Source organism: Oryzias latipes, chromosome 10, assembly GCF_053564925.1.
Source record: "Oryzias latipes strain Hd-rR chromosome 10, Olatipes_Hd-rR_3.1".
In the NCBI taxonomy this organism is placed as follows: domain Eukaryota; kingdom Metazoa; phylum Chordata; class Actinopteri; order Beloniformes; family Adrianichthyidae; genus Oryzias; species Oryzias latipes.
Window position 1 is genome coordinate 1,586,360 of NC_136246.1, and position 12,797 is coordinate 1,599,156.

A 12,797-nucleotide genomic window follows, 5' to 3' on the forward strand; every position below is an offset into this window, starting at 1 on the left:
CTGAGCAGGCTTGTTCCGCTTTGGGCAGCTGCATGGTCTGACTCTGTCAGTCCACCAGCTCACCTCCCGCGAGCCGAAACAGTGTAAAGCACGATGTGAGCTCTGAGTGAATGGCGTAAGAATGAGGAGTGTGAGGAGTATGGGACTTCATGTGGACGACCGGAGCTCTTCTGTGGTCCAGACAAACTGCAAAAACAGACTCGTCCATATTTGCATCTTCTGCAGCAGACAGATAGTTTGTCTCTATTTGATCCTCTAATGTCAGTAAAGCCGTGCAGATATCGCTGAAATATGTCATCTCTCTGACTGGCACACCGCTGAGCGGGTATCGAGGAATATGAGTCGATTTCCATGGATGAGCCAATGAGCGTTTAGATTCCGCCCACTTTCACTGATTGACAGACAGACCCATTTTCCTGAAAAAGCTCTTCATGAAAGAAATAAGTCATTCTGAAAAACAGCAACATGAAATAAAAACAAAGATACTTTGGAAAATATTGATTTTGAAATCCGAGGTCCTGAAAAAAGACAAAATTATAATAATATTCAACATAATTAAAAATGAATAATTTAAAATGTTGTTTTAAAATAATGAACAGGTTTTTAAAGCAAAATGAAATATATTCAATAATACAATGGCTAATTTAAAATCTGTGTGCAAGTTTTCACCATTTCATGATATTTTTACATATTTATGAGAGATTTATTGGTTGATTGTGTATTTGCATGAGGTCATATTTATTTATTTCATTAAATGTTTATTTATTTAATTAAATATTTATTTATTTATTTAATAATGAACAGTATAGGACTCCATAGAAACTCCAGCCAAAGACTTCTTCCCCCTTGGGGACGTGGAGATGCCAGGTTTTTAAAGTCCCATCCTCCCATCACGTACAGCCATCACTCTTCCTCCCTCCAATCCTGAGCACCAGCACCCGTCACTCATCTTCCAATCCTGGGCAGCCACAAGGTCTTAGTGCAGCAATCCAGGTTACCTGAAAAAAAAACAGAACCTACACACACACAAAAGTACTCTCACCCCCCTACACAAACAAAAAAACATACACAAATACGACAAGGGTCGTAACACCAGCTTCCACCAGTTTGTCATCTTCTCTGTCTTTGCTCTTTCTTCATCACCAGCCATCCTGAACACCATCATCTTATGCTGTCTGGAAACATTCTCATCAACCACTACTTTCCAGTCACTGATCTCCTTCAGATTGCACAGTCTACCTAAGATGTCTATCTGTGTGTTTCTACCTGCACTCTTATCGGTCACCAGATATTCCTGCCTCTTCTCAAAGAATGTATTCACTATGGCCATTTCTATCGATTTTGCAAAATCAACCACCATCTGTCCTTCTACGTTCCTCTACTTAATACAAAACTTGCCCTTCGCCTCCTCATTAACACTGTTTCATGCACCAACATATCTATTGAAGTCTGTGCCAATGACAACTCTCTCACTTCTAGGGATGTTCATCATCACTTCATCAAGGTCCAACAAGAATTTCTCCTCCAGCTCACATCATACCTGTGGGGCATACCCAGTAAGAACAAAATACATCATACCTTCCATATCCCTCCTCAGACTCATCGCTCCATCTGACATTTTTCTACTTACACAACACTCCTAACAAACGTCTACCTTAAGATAACCCCAACTCCATTTTTCTTCCCATCCTAACCATGATAGAACAAGTTTAACCCTGCTCCTAAGCTTCCAGCCTTGCTACCTTTCCACATGGACACACAGTATGTTAACCTCCCTCCTCTGCATTGTGTCAGCTAACTCTATATTTTGCTGTCATAGTTCCAACATTCAAAGTCTCTACTCTGAGCACCTCAGATGCAATCTGGGTGACAAAAGAGAAGCTTTGTGAGTTCATTGGTGTTGGCATTTTCTTATGTTTTCAACAGATAATCTATATTGTCGCTTTAATGCAACTCCTGGTATTGGTAACAAATTTAGGGGGCTCGTCTGGGATCTCCCTCAAGCATCACTCAAGTGTCTAGGGGAGGATATCCAGTTACAAAAAAATAAAAGCTTGGGTGCTGCAAAGTGACTACAGCCAAAGGGACAGCAAGTGCACGTCCACAAGGGAAGATTAAAGCCATAAAAGACATTTTCTTCCAAGGGAGCTGCACTGCTGTAACACAAGAGCAAAAGTCCAGTCTACACCACGCAAAGAACTCACATGGAGCATCAAGAAGGACCTGTAAAGCTCACCTGCAATGAAGTTTTACAAGCTTGCCATTGAGGTGGCCAGACATTTCCAGGAAACAATTGATTTAAATCAGGGATGTCAAACATACGGCCGTATCCGGCCCGCCAGGTGGTTAAATCCGGGCCACACTTGAAGAGCAATAATCATAAGTTTGTTTGAAAAAGAAATCACGTTTCTAGTCCATTACTGTGGCGAGTTATGATTTTTTAAAGAAATAACCGAAATGTGCTATTGCGCCACTAGGGAGAGCAAAGAAAAAGCAAAGCAGGTGAAACAGCATATCTCTCATGTGCCAAAAGCGAAACCTAACAGCTCTGCGTCTGGGTAGGATTCACTTTGGTTCCCTATGAGCTTTACAGCTGTTATCTTGCTACAAGGATGATCAGTGGTGACACAATAATGACCAAAATGTTGTCAAAAAGTGAAGTGGGGGGAAGAGCTTTCCAGGAAAAACCTGGAGTTTTTCTTTTTTCACAAAGCTGAACGCAAAACCTGCATGCTCGGTATGTCATCAACAGGTTGCAGTGTTCAAAGAATACAACATTCAGCACCACTATGAGACTCATAAAGAAAAGTTTCAACATTTGATTTACCAACTGTTAGCTGGACTGAAAAAACAACTGTTTGCATTCAATGCAGCATTGACTTAAGTGATGGAGCAGTGACAGACACCTCATTGTAAACACGTTGGTGTAAACATCCAAACCATTTTCAGAGGGGAACTTGTGCCACAAAAAGCAATTGACCTTTGCCAACATAAGACTATCAAGGATTATGATTACAGATCCAACATCTCTGAGGAGACTTGGATGCCAAATGAAGGAATCCAGTCATTTATTGCATTTTCGGTTGCTATTTATGAAAACACCAACATCACAGATATATACAGCTGTGCATATTTTTTAGAGGTGCTGAAGAGACCGTCACAGCAGAGTTTATTGAGTTGATGGGTACAACAACAGCTGATGACATAGTCAGCTCTCTAGTTACTGTGCTGGAAGATGTTGGAGTGAACTGGTCACATCATGTCAGTCCCTTTCATTGATGGCGGCCCATTAAAGGTCAGGAAGAAGGCAGGTGTTGCCACAAAATTCAAGCAGAAACCAGGAAAGGATTCTTGGACATTTCATGGTGTTTTTGCACACTTGAATGACAGTAAATGTGTTTCTGCACAGAATCTGAATCCTGACATTGATGGCCGGCTGAAGTTTTAGGAAATTAAGGGAGGTTAACTTATTATGTTCACAAATGTTTGTAAGTTTAATTTAGTTTAATTTTTAATGGTTTGGACAGTTACATTTTAGGCACGGTGTTTCGCTTTTTTCTGTAGCCCCCTTTTGAGTTTATTATCGGCATTGCTTCAGTGTCAGATGTCAAATATTCAGTCTGTATAAAATTAATTAGACCAACTTTTTTTGAAGTGAAATTTATTTTATTTGAGATCCATTGGCCTGTTTTCCAACTTGGTAAAAAACAAAAAAAAAGCTTTCATTTTGCCTTTATGTTACTGGTCCGGCCCACTTGAGATCAGACGGGCTGAATGTGGCCCCCGAACCAAAATGAGTTTGACACCCCTAATTTAAACCCTTCTGATGAAAAAGGATGTGCTGTGTATATCCTTCAATACATGAAGCATGCGGCTCTTTAGCGTTGCCCTAGTGCAGGGGTCGGGAACCTATGGCTCGCGAGCCATATATGGCTCTTTTGATGGTCACATGTGGCTCGCAGACAAATCTTTAATTATAGTTTTTTTTTTTTCATTAGACCAGTCCTTCTCGGGCGCGATGCGATGCCAGAGGCGCGCAGTAGTAGCAGTGCGTAGAGAGAGAAATCTGCGCCAGCGCTATCAGTTACTATTATCTATTATTTCACAGAGTTTGTACCAGCTGGAAACCTGTGAATTGACGTGCCTAAAACTACGCGCTCCCATCTCTGAGAAAGAGCGCGCAGATGCGGGGACGGGATGTGTGAGGGAGAAATCAGAGGGTGGGGCTGAGGTGTTGTGGGGACAGGCAGCAGGTGAATCGCGCAGGGATTGTAAAAACGTAAAACCCGCTTCCCGTCACTCACTGCAGCGTGTGAGTGTGTGTTTGGCTCCCCGTCTGCATGTGATCAGTCTTTGTCACATCTACACAACATTAAGACCTACGATGACGTTTAAAGTCTCAACGCCTTAACGAAGCAGAAACTCACCACGTATCAACCAGACTAGACCATCAGCAAAACTACCACGAGAAATACTCATCATTTATTAGCAACAGAATAACAATGTTATTAAAAAGAATCCACAGACTTATTGTACTTTAAAAATGCTGAAATTAAATCAAATGCACACATTCATTTGTATATTTAGTTTTAAACAAATTGTCGCGGACTGAGTTGGATGGCTGTTGGACCGCGTTAAAAGTTCTGGAGTTCATTGAACGCGTCAAGCAGAGATCTGATTGGCCCTCAGTTCTGTCGCTCAGCCTGTTGTTAGGTAGTTTGGACCAATGGGGTTCAGCTATGGGCCGAATAAGGGAAATGGGAGGGCTGCAGCGGGAGCAGGTGAATATAAAGTTGGGAGAAGCGCTCTCGTGTCGGCGGGAGAGATTCAGGAGTTGCTGAATTAATTGAACGGCGTTTGTTGCGATCTGCAGTAATCGGAATAAAGAACTTTAAAAGAGGTTAAGTCTCCGTGCCTCAGTGTGGGGAAGGGACACTACATTATTGTATGTCTCTTTCGAAATTACATTTCAAAATATGTGGCATTTATGGCTCTCTTGGCCAAAAAGGTTCCCGACCCCTGCCCTAGTGGCTCCCTGGAGCATTTTCGAAAATGTTTGAAAATGTAAAAAGATGGGGGAAAGAATTATAGTTTTTGTTTTAATATGGTTTCAGCAGGAGGAAAAACAAGACACAAACATTCTTAACGTTTTCCAATGCTGTAAGATTGTGTAGGAAAAGTATTGTAACGCCCGGCGAGAACGTCACTTGCAGCGGGCAGAACGGGAGCCAAGTTGTCAAAAAAGTTAAGCTGTCAATCATCTGGCTGCGCTGGAGCACTGTCTGTGTCCCATACACCGCACGGCTCCAAACAGTCTCAGAGAGAAGGAGGCAAAAAGACAAGCTGAGAGCGCAGCCTCCTTTCCGGCATATCAAGCCCATTTATTTTGAACACACACCACATTGAACATTGCACAGGTGTCATCAACCTCTCCCCCTCCCACAGTCATGGTGCAACATAAAGAACCAACATAACAGGAAAAATAAACTAAGGTGGAACAAAAAAACTGCCATATGAAAAGAAACATGGGCAAACAGATACGCTCATGCTGAGCTAATTAGATCAGGAGACCGCAACCCATAATCCCCTGCTGCTAACAGACCTAAAATGCACATGACCTCCACTACAATATAACATATAAACAATTCTGTCAACGAAAACTTGCGTCATAGCCTTCGACATACGTTTCTACCAGCAGGGTTTTTTGTTTTTTTGTTTTTTTACTTTTAGCGGACCGCTAAGCGGGTGGCTGATGTAAATCGAACCGCTGTCAGTTCTGTGCATTGCTTGATGAAGTTGAAAGGAAATATTCTGATCTCCTGCTACACAACAAAGTCCGATGGCTGTCCAGGGGTGACGTTTTGCGTCACTATGTTGTCTGTTTAGAACACGTGAAAAACATTCCTGAAAAGCAAACTACTCGCAACTGGAAGATACTGAGTGGCTGGAAAAGCTGCACATTTTGGTGAATATGACTGTGACAAGCCACCTAAACGAGCTGAATGAAAGTCTGCAGGCGCCGCAAATGCTTGAAGCTGTTCTGTCATTCGAGCACAAGCTGACTGTCTTGGGGCACGCACGTTCCATTTTATTGTTTTGTGTTCGAATCCTCAAAATAAAAATGACATCAAAAATCGGATTTCTTTGTAACATTTCTTTAATTTTATCAAAGCAATGAAACATTAACATTAACTTAAACAGGTGACTGTGAACGGACAGCAGGTTACTGCTATGTTGGACACGGGCAGTTTTGTTTCTCTGGTCAAACAGAGTTTAATCCCTTTTGGTGGACTTGATTATAGCAGGCAAACAAGTGTTGTGTGTGTTCATGGCGACCAACATTTGTACCCAAAAGCGGATGTAACAGTGACCATAAATGAACAATCCTATCTTTTGACTGTCGGGGTGGTAGAGAACCTACCTGTTGATTTAATTTTGGGGTGTGATTTACCTATGTTGGGGGACTTATTAAATGAGGCTACTAAAACAGCTAAAGCTAATGATGAGCTAGCTGTTACTGTCTCAGCACCTGTGCTAACTAGAGCTCAGGCTAAAGCGGGAATGCAAGGTCTTCCACGTTTGGATGACGATTTCTTTGATGGAGGCAAAGAAATGCCCAGAAAATCCCGTCGTCAAAGACGGTTTGAGAAAAAACTTAAGTTGCTGGATCCTGAGATCAAAACAACAGCAGAAACATTTGACATACCAGCTGACATTTCGGCGTTGCAGAAAGAAGACCAAACTTTAAAACCATTGTTTGCCAAGGTGACAACAGAGAGTGACAAATGTTTGGGAAATGTGCGGTTTATTGTTGCTGATGATGTTCTGTATGCAGCTGAAGGTGAACACCTACGGTTAGTTCTTCCAACCACCTGCAGGCCACTCGTCATCCAATTAGCGCACACACTCCCATGGGCGGGTCACCTGGGTCGTCACAAAACCTATCTGCGGGTTAGTTCACGTTTTTTCTGGCCATCAATGTACACTGACATTCAGACGTACTGTGCAACATGTCCTACCTGCCAGAAAACTGCAATAACACACAAGTCTGACAGAGCATTACTACACCCACTTCCTATAATTTCCACTCCATTCAGTAGAATAGCCATGGACATTGTTGGACCTTTACCTAAGAGCAGTAGCGGTCACGAATACATCCTGGTGTTCTGTGATTATGCTACACGGTTCCCAAAAGCTTTTCCCCTGCGCACCATTACAGCTCCTGCAGTCATGAGAGCGTTAATTCAGTTTTTCTCCAGAGTAGGAATACCGGATGAAATTCTGACAGACCAAGGAACCAACTTCACCTCTCGGTTGATGAAACTGTTCCAACAGCAGCTTGGCATCACTGCCATCAAGGCGACACCGTACCACCCACAGACCAATGGCTTGGTGGAACGTTTCAACCAGACCCTGAAGAGGATGCTGCAGAAGTTCGTGAGTGACACAGGGAAGGACTGGGATCGTTGGCTACCATTCCTGTTGTTTGCTTATAGGGAAGTCCCACAAGCTTCAACAGGCTTCTCACCATTCGAACTCCTCTATGGCTGGGATGTCCAAGGCCCACTGGATCTCCTCAAGAAGATGCTGGAGCTAGGTGTCATTGAGCCGTCCAACTCAGAGTGGAGCAGTCCGGTGGTGATCGTTCCCAAAAAAGACGACTCACTGCGGATATGCATCGACTTCAGGAAACTGAACGCCGTTTCGGAGTTCGACGCATATCCAATGCCGAGGATTGACGACCTGCTGGAGAAGATCGGGGCTGCTAATTTCATCACCACTCTTGACCTATGCAAGGGTTACTGGCAAGTACCTCTCAGCAACACCTGTCGACCATACACGGCGTTCAAAACACCTGCTGGACTGTTTCAGTTTACAGTTATGCCTTTTGGTCTGCATGGAGCACCAGCCACGTTCCAACGGCTGATGGACAGGGTGCTGCAGGGATGTAACCACTGTAGTGCAGCCTATTTGGATGACGTGGTGATCTACAGTCACACCTGGGAGCAACACCTAGATCACCTGCGTCTGGTCCTGAGGAAACTACAAAATGCAGGCCTGACCTTAAACGTGAGCAAGTGTGAGTGGGCCCGGAAGGAAACTCGTTACCTGGGGTACCTGCTGGGAGGTGGTGAGGTGCGTCCGCAGGTGGATAAAGTTGAAGTTATCCGCAATTGCCCTCGACCACGCACCAAGAAAGAGGTACGCTCCTTCCTGGGGTTAGCTGGATGGTACCGGCGGTTTGTCCATCAGTTCGCCACCATGGCAGCTCCTCTCACTGCCCTTACAGAGAAGAGGCAGAAAAACCCCGTGACCTGGACAGATGAGTGTGAACAGGCTTTCCAAGCATTGAAAAATAAATTGTGTTCCTGTCCTGTTCTCAAGAGTCCTAACTTTGATCAAAGGTTCCTCGTCCAAGTGGATGCCTCAGCAGTCGGACTTGGTGCTGTCCTGGCTCAGGGAGACCCAGGTGAAGAGCGACCAGTCCTGTACCTCAGTCGGAAACTGCAGCCGAGAGAGACAAGGTACTCCACTGTGGAGAAGGAAGGACTTGCCTTTAAGTGGGCGTTGGATAGCTTGAGGTACTACTTACTTGGCAGAGAATTCGACCTTGAGACAGACCACAGGGCCCTGACATGGATAAATACCATGAAGGACCACCACAACCGGCTTACGCGCTGGTATCTGGCGCTTCAGCCGTACAAATTTAACGTACGTCACCGTCCCGGAAAACAAAACATAGTGGCAGATTTCCTGTCCAGATTGCCGCACATCGCCAATCTCCCAGAGGAGGGGGATGATGTGACGGTGTAGAACCGTCAGCTGCCGCTGCAGGCGCACACGCATGCACACACGCTCGCACACACACACACGTGCGCATAGACGCGCACGCTCGGACCCGGTAACACGTCATTTACATCAGCTTACCCTTTTCATTCCGTCCCTATCCCTCTGCAGGTAGCCCTGGGTGCACACTAGGTTGCCGACTCACCATCCCCATGCATACATTAACACGAAGCACACACGACGCCAACATTAACGTTGGTTTGTTTACCCGGAAGTAACCCGGTAACCCGGAAGTGGTCATGGACACCCTGGGTCATGTGACGCATCGGTCACTGTTTGTATTTATTTTTATTGATGATTATTGTTATTTTTCTGTACACGACACAGAATGTTTAGTTGAATGAAACTGTTTATTCCTGTATGTTTATGTTCTTGAACAATGTAAACACTTGTCCCTATTTTCTCTTTGGACTGATGGAGAGCAACGCCCAGGAGGAGGGGCTTACCACTTAAAAGAGAACCAGATACAGCTGTCAGTGTGGGAGTCTGAGTGGAGAAGTTGGAGAGTCTGAGAGGAGAATTTGGAGTGTTGGATTGGAGAAGTCTATGTTGGTTAACCTTTGTGGAGCAATTGGTGTGCTCTGTTCTTGCATTAAAGTCAAGAATACTTTCACCTTGGCGCCTCTGCCCAATCATTCCCTGGTGGGACCCACGACAGTTGGTGTCAGAAGTGGGATAAGCAGATGGCTGGCCGCAAAAAGGTGAGACACAGAGGTCTGCGTTCCCAGAAGGAGGAGATGGAACCAACATCGGATGCAGTCCCTCTGTTGTCCAATTCATCCTCTGAGGAGGAGGTGGTAGATCCTGGTGCCTCTGGTGGTTCTCCAGGCCTGACCAAAGGCCCAGAAGGTGACTTGGCGGCTATGATGAGAGACTTCCTCCGTGGACAGCAGCAGCGGGAGGACAGATTCATCGCTGCCCTCCAAGGTTTGGAAGCCTCTTTTTCCAGGGCAGAGCACCATTCTGGTCGGCGGCGTAACATCAGTCCCAAAGCCGCTGGACCAAGCTCAGCCGCAGTGAGTAGCCCAAGGTTGGATCTGCCAACACCAGCTGCAACGTCCCGTCGACGGCATCCAGTGGCACAGGAGGACTCCAGCTGGTCAGATCAACCACAGAGCAGAGTCAGTTTACAGCCACCTGATTGGAGACCTTACATGGAGCCAAAGGTCCCTCCATATCAGACAGGTGAGGACATTGAAAATTACCTGCTACGTTTTGAACGGATTGCCAGGACGTGGAGATGGCCAGAGACTGAGTGGGCATGTCGCCTGGTGCCACTGCTGTCCGGAAAGGCGTTGGAGGCCTACACAGCAATGGACGAGCAGCAAGCCCACATCTACAAGGACCTGAAAGACGCACTCCTGGTAAAATTTGACATCTCGCCAGAGACTTACCGTCAGCAGTTCCGGTCTACTGTGGTGCCATCTGGGGAGAATCCGACTGAGACATACCACCGCCTGAAGGGCCTCTACCGTCGCTGGATCCGCCCAGAGCAACACAGCAAGGAGCAGATCGGGGAGATCGTCATCCTGGAGCAGCTGCTGCGTGTGCTTCCAGCTGACGTGAGGACGTGGGTGAAGGAGCACGACCCGGTGGATGGCCTCACCGCTGCCCGGCTTGCGCTGCAGTATCTCAACGCTCGACGAGGAGCGTCTGCACGGCCGTCGGGTGGGGATCAGCGTCTTCCCATTCAAACCGCTCCACTGTGACCTGCACGGAGAGACTTCCATCAGGCAACGCAAGGTACCAACCCAGCACCTAACCAGCGAGCGGCGGGTAAGGACCTTGTGTGTTTCTATTGCCAGCAGATTGGTCACAAAGCCTCCGTATGTCCAATCCGCAAGACTAAATTCACAGGTGCTTGCTACGCACCCAGGCCAGAGACTGTCACAGGAGCAGGGCCTGTGCACATGGACAAAGACACTTTCCAGCCACTTAAACAGGTGACTGTGAACGGACAGCAGGTTACTGCTATGTTGGACACGGGCAGTTTTGTTTCTCTGGTCAAACAGAGTTTAATCCCTTTTGGTGGACTTGATTATAGCAGGCAAACAAGTGTTGTGTGTGTTCATGGCGACCAACATTTGTACCCAAAAGCGGATGTAACAGTGACCATAAATGAACAATCCTATCTTTTGACTGTCGGGGTGGTAGAGAACCTACCTGTTGATTTAATTTTGGGGTGTGATTTACCTATGTTGGGGGACTTATTAAATGAGGCTACTAAAACAGCTAAAGCTAATGATGAGCTAGCTGTTACTGTCTCAGCACCTGTGCTAACTAGAGCTCAGGCTAAAGCGGGAATGCAAGGTCTTCCACGTTTGGATGACGATTTCTTTGATGGAGGCAAAGAAATGCCCAGAAAATCCCGTCGTCAAAGACGGTTTGAGAAAAAACTTAAGTTGCTGGATCCTGAGATCAAAACAACAGCAGAAACATTTGACATACCAGCTGACATTTCGGCGTTGCAGAAAGAAGACCAAACTTTAAAACCATTGTTTGCCAAGGTGACAACAGAGAGTGACAAATGTTTGGGAAATGTGCGGTTTATTGTTGCTGATGATGTTCTGTATGCAGCTGAAGGTGAACACCTACGGTTAGTTCTTCCAACCACCTGCAGGCCACTCGTCATCCAATTAGCGCACACACTCCCATGGGCGGGTCACCTGGGTCGTCACAAAACCTATCTGCGGGTTAGTTCACGTTTTTTCTGGCCATCAATGTACACTGACATTCAGACGTACTGTGCAACATGTCCTACCTGCCAGAAAACTGCAATAACACACAAGTCTGACAGAGCATTACTACACCCACTTCCTATAATTTCCACTCCATTCAGTAGAATAGCCATGGACATTGTTGGACCTTTACCTAAGAGCAGTAGCGGTCACGAATACATCCTGGTGTTCTGTGATTATGCTACACGGTTCCCAAAAGCTTTTCCCCTGCGCACCATTACAGCTCCTGCAGTCATGAGAGCGTTAATTCAGTTTTTCTCCAGAGTAGGAATACCGGATGAAATTCTGACAGACCAAGGAACCAACTTCACCTCTCGGTTGATGAAACTGTTCCAACAGCAGCTTGGCATCACTGCCATCAAGGCGACACCGTACCACCCACAGACCAATGGCTTGGTGGAACGTTTCAACCAGACCCTGAAGAGGATGCTGCAGAAGTTCGTGAGTGACACAGGGAAGGACTGGGATCGTTGGCTACCATTCCTGTTGTTTGCTTATAGGGAAGTCCCACAAGCTTCAACAGGCTTCTCACCATTCGAACTCCTCTATGGCTGGGATGTCCAAGGCCCACTGGATCTCCTCAAGAAGATGCTGGAGCTAGGTGTCATTGAGCCGTCCAACTCAGAGTGGAGCAGTCCGGTGGTGATCGTTCCCAAAAAAGACGACTCACTGCGGATATGCATCGACTTCAGGAAACTGAACGCCGTTTCGGAGTTCGACGCATATCCAATGCCGAGGATTGACGACCTGCTGGAGAAGATCGGGGCTGCTAATTTCATCACCACTCTTGACCTATGCAAGGGTTACTGGCAAGTACCTCTCAGCAACACCTGTCGACCATACACGGCGTTCAAAACACCTGCTGGACTGTTTCAGTTTACAGTTATGCCTTTTGGTCTGCATGGAGCACCAGCCACGTTCCAACGGCTGATGGACAGGGTGCTGCAGGGATGTAACCACTGTAGTGCAGCCTATTTGGATGACGTGGTGATCTACAGTCACACCTGGGAGCAACACCTAGATCACCTGCGTCTGGTCCTGAGGAAACTACAAAATGCAGGCCTGACCTTAAACGTGAGCAAGTGTGAGTGGGCCCGGAAGGAAACTCGTTACCTGGGGTACCTGCTGGGAGGTGGTGAGGTGCGTCCGCAGGTGGATAAAGTTGAAGTTATCCGCAATTGCCCTCGACCACGCACCAAGAAAGAGGTACGC

The 12,797-nt window shown here is 46.2% G+C and overlaps 1 protein-coding gene and 2 long non-coding RNA genes across 3 annotated transcripts; all 3 read right to left on the reverse strand.

Moving 5' to 3' along the window:
- Nucleotides 1–7,052: 7,052 nt before the first annotated feature.
- LOC111948175 (uncharacterized) lies at nt 7,053–7,585 on the reverse strand. The gene is made up of 3 exons (XR_013658451.1): nt 7,529–7,585; nt 7,308–7,425; nt 7,053–7,222 (listed from the first exon to the last, which is right to left on the reverse strand). It is a non-coding gene; the product is annotated as an uncharacterized LOC111948175 (long non-coding RNA).
- Nucleotides 7,586–9,178: 1,593 nt separating this feature from the next.
- Nucleotides 9,179–10,717, reverse strand: LOC144994805 (uncharacterized). Its single transcript, XM_078953802.1, has 3 exons — nt 10,242–10,717; nt 10,053–10,150; nt 9,179–9,943 (listed from the first exon to the last, which is right to left on the reverse strand). The coding sequence occupies exons 1-3, from the start codon at nt 10,575–10,577 to the stop codon at nt 9,829–9,831; spliced, it is 549 nt and encodes a 182-aa protein (XP_078809928.1). The 5' UTR covers nt 10,578–10,717; the 3' UTR covers nt 9,179–9,828.
- A 924-nt stretch (nt 10,718–11,641) lies between these two features.
- Nucleotides 11,642–12,176, reverse strand: LOC144994806 (uncharacterized). The gene is made up of 3 exons (XR_013658449.1): nt 12,118–12,176; nt 11,897–12,014; nt 11,642–11,811 (listed from the first exon to the last, which is right to left on the reverse strand). It is a non-coding gene; the product is annotated as an uncharacterized LOC144994806 (long non-coding RNA).
- Nucleotides 12,177–12,797: the final 621 nt, after the last annotated feature.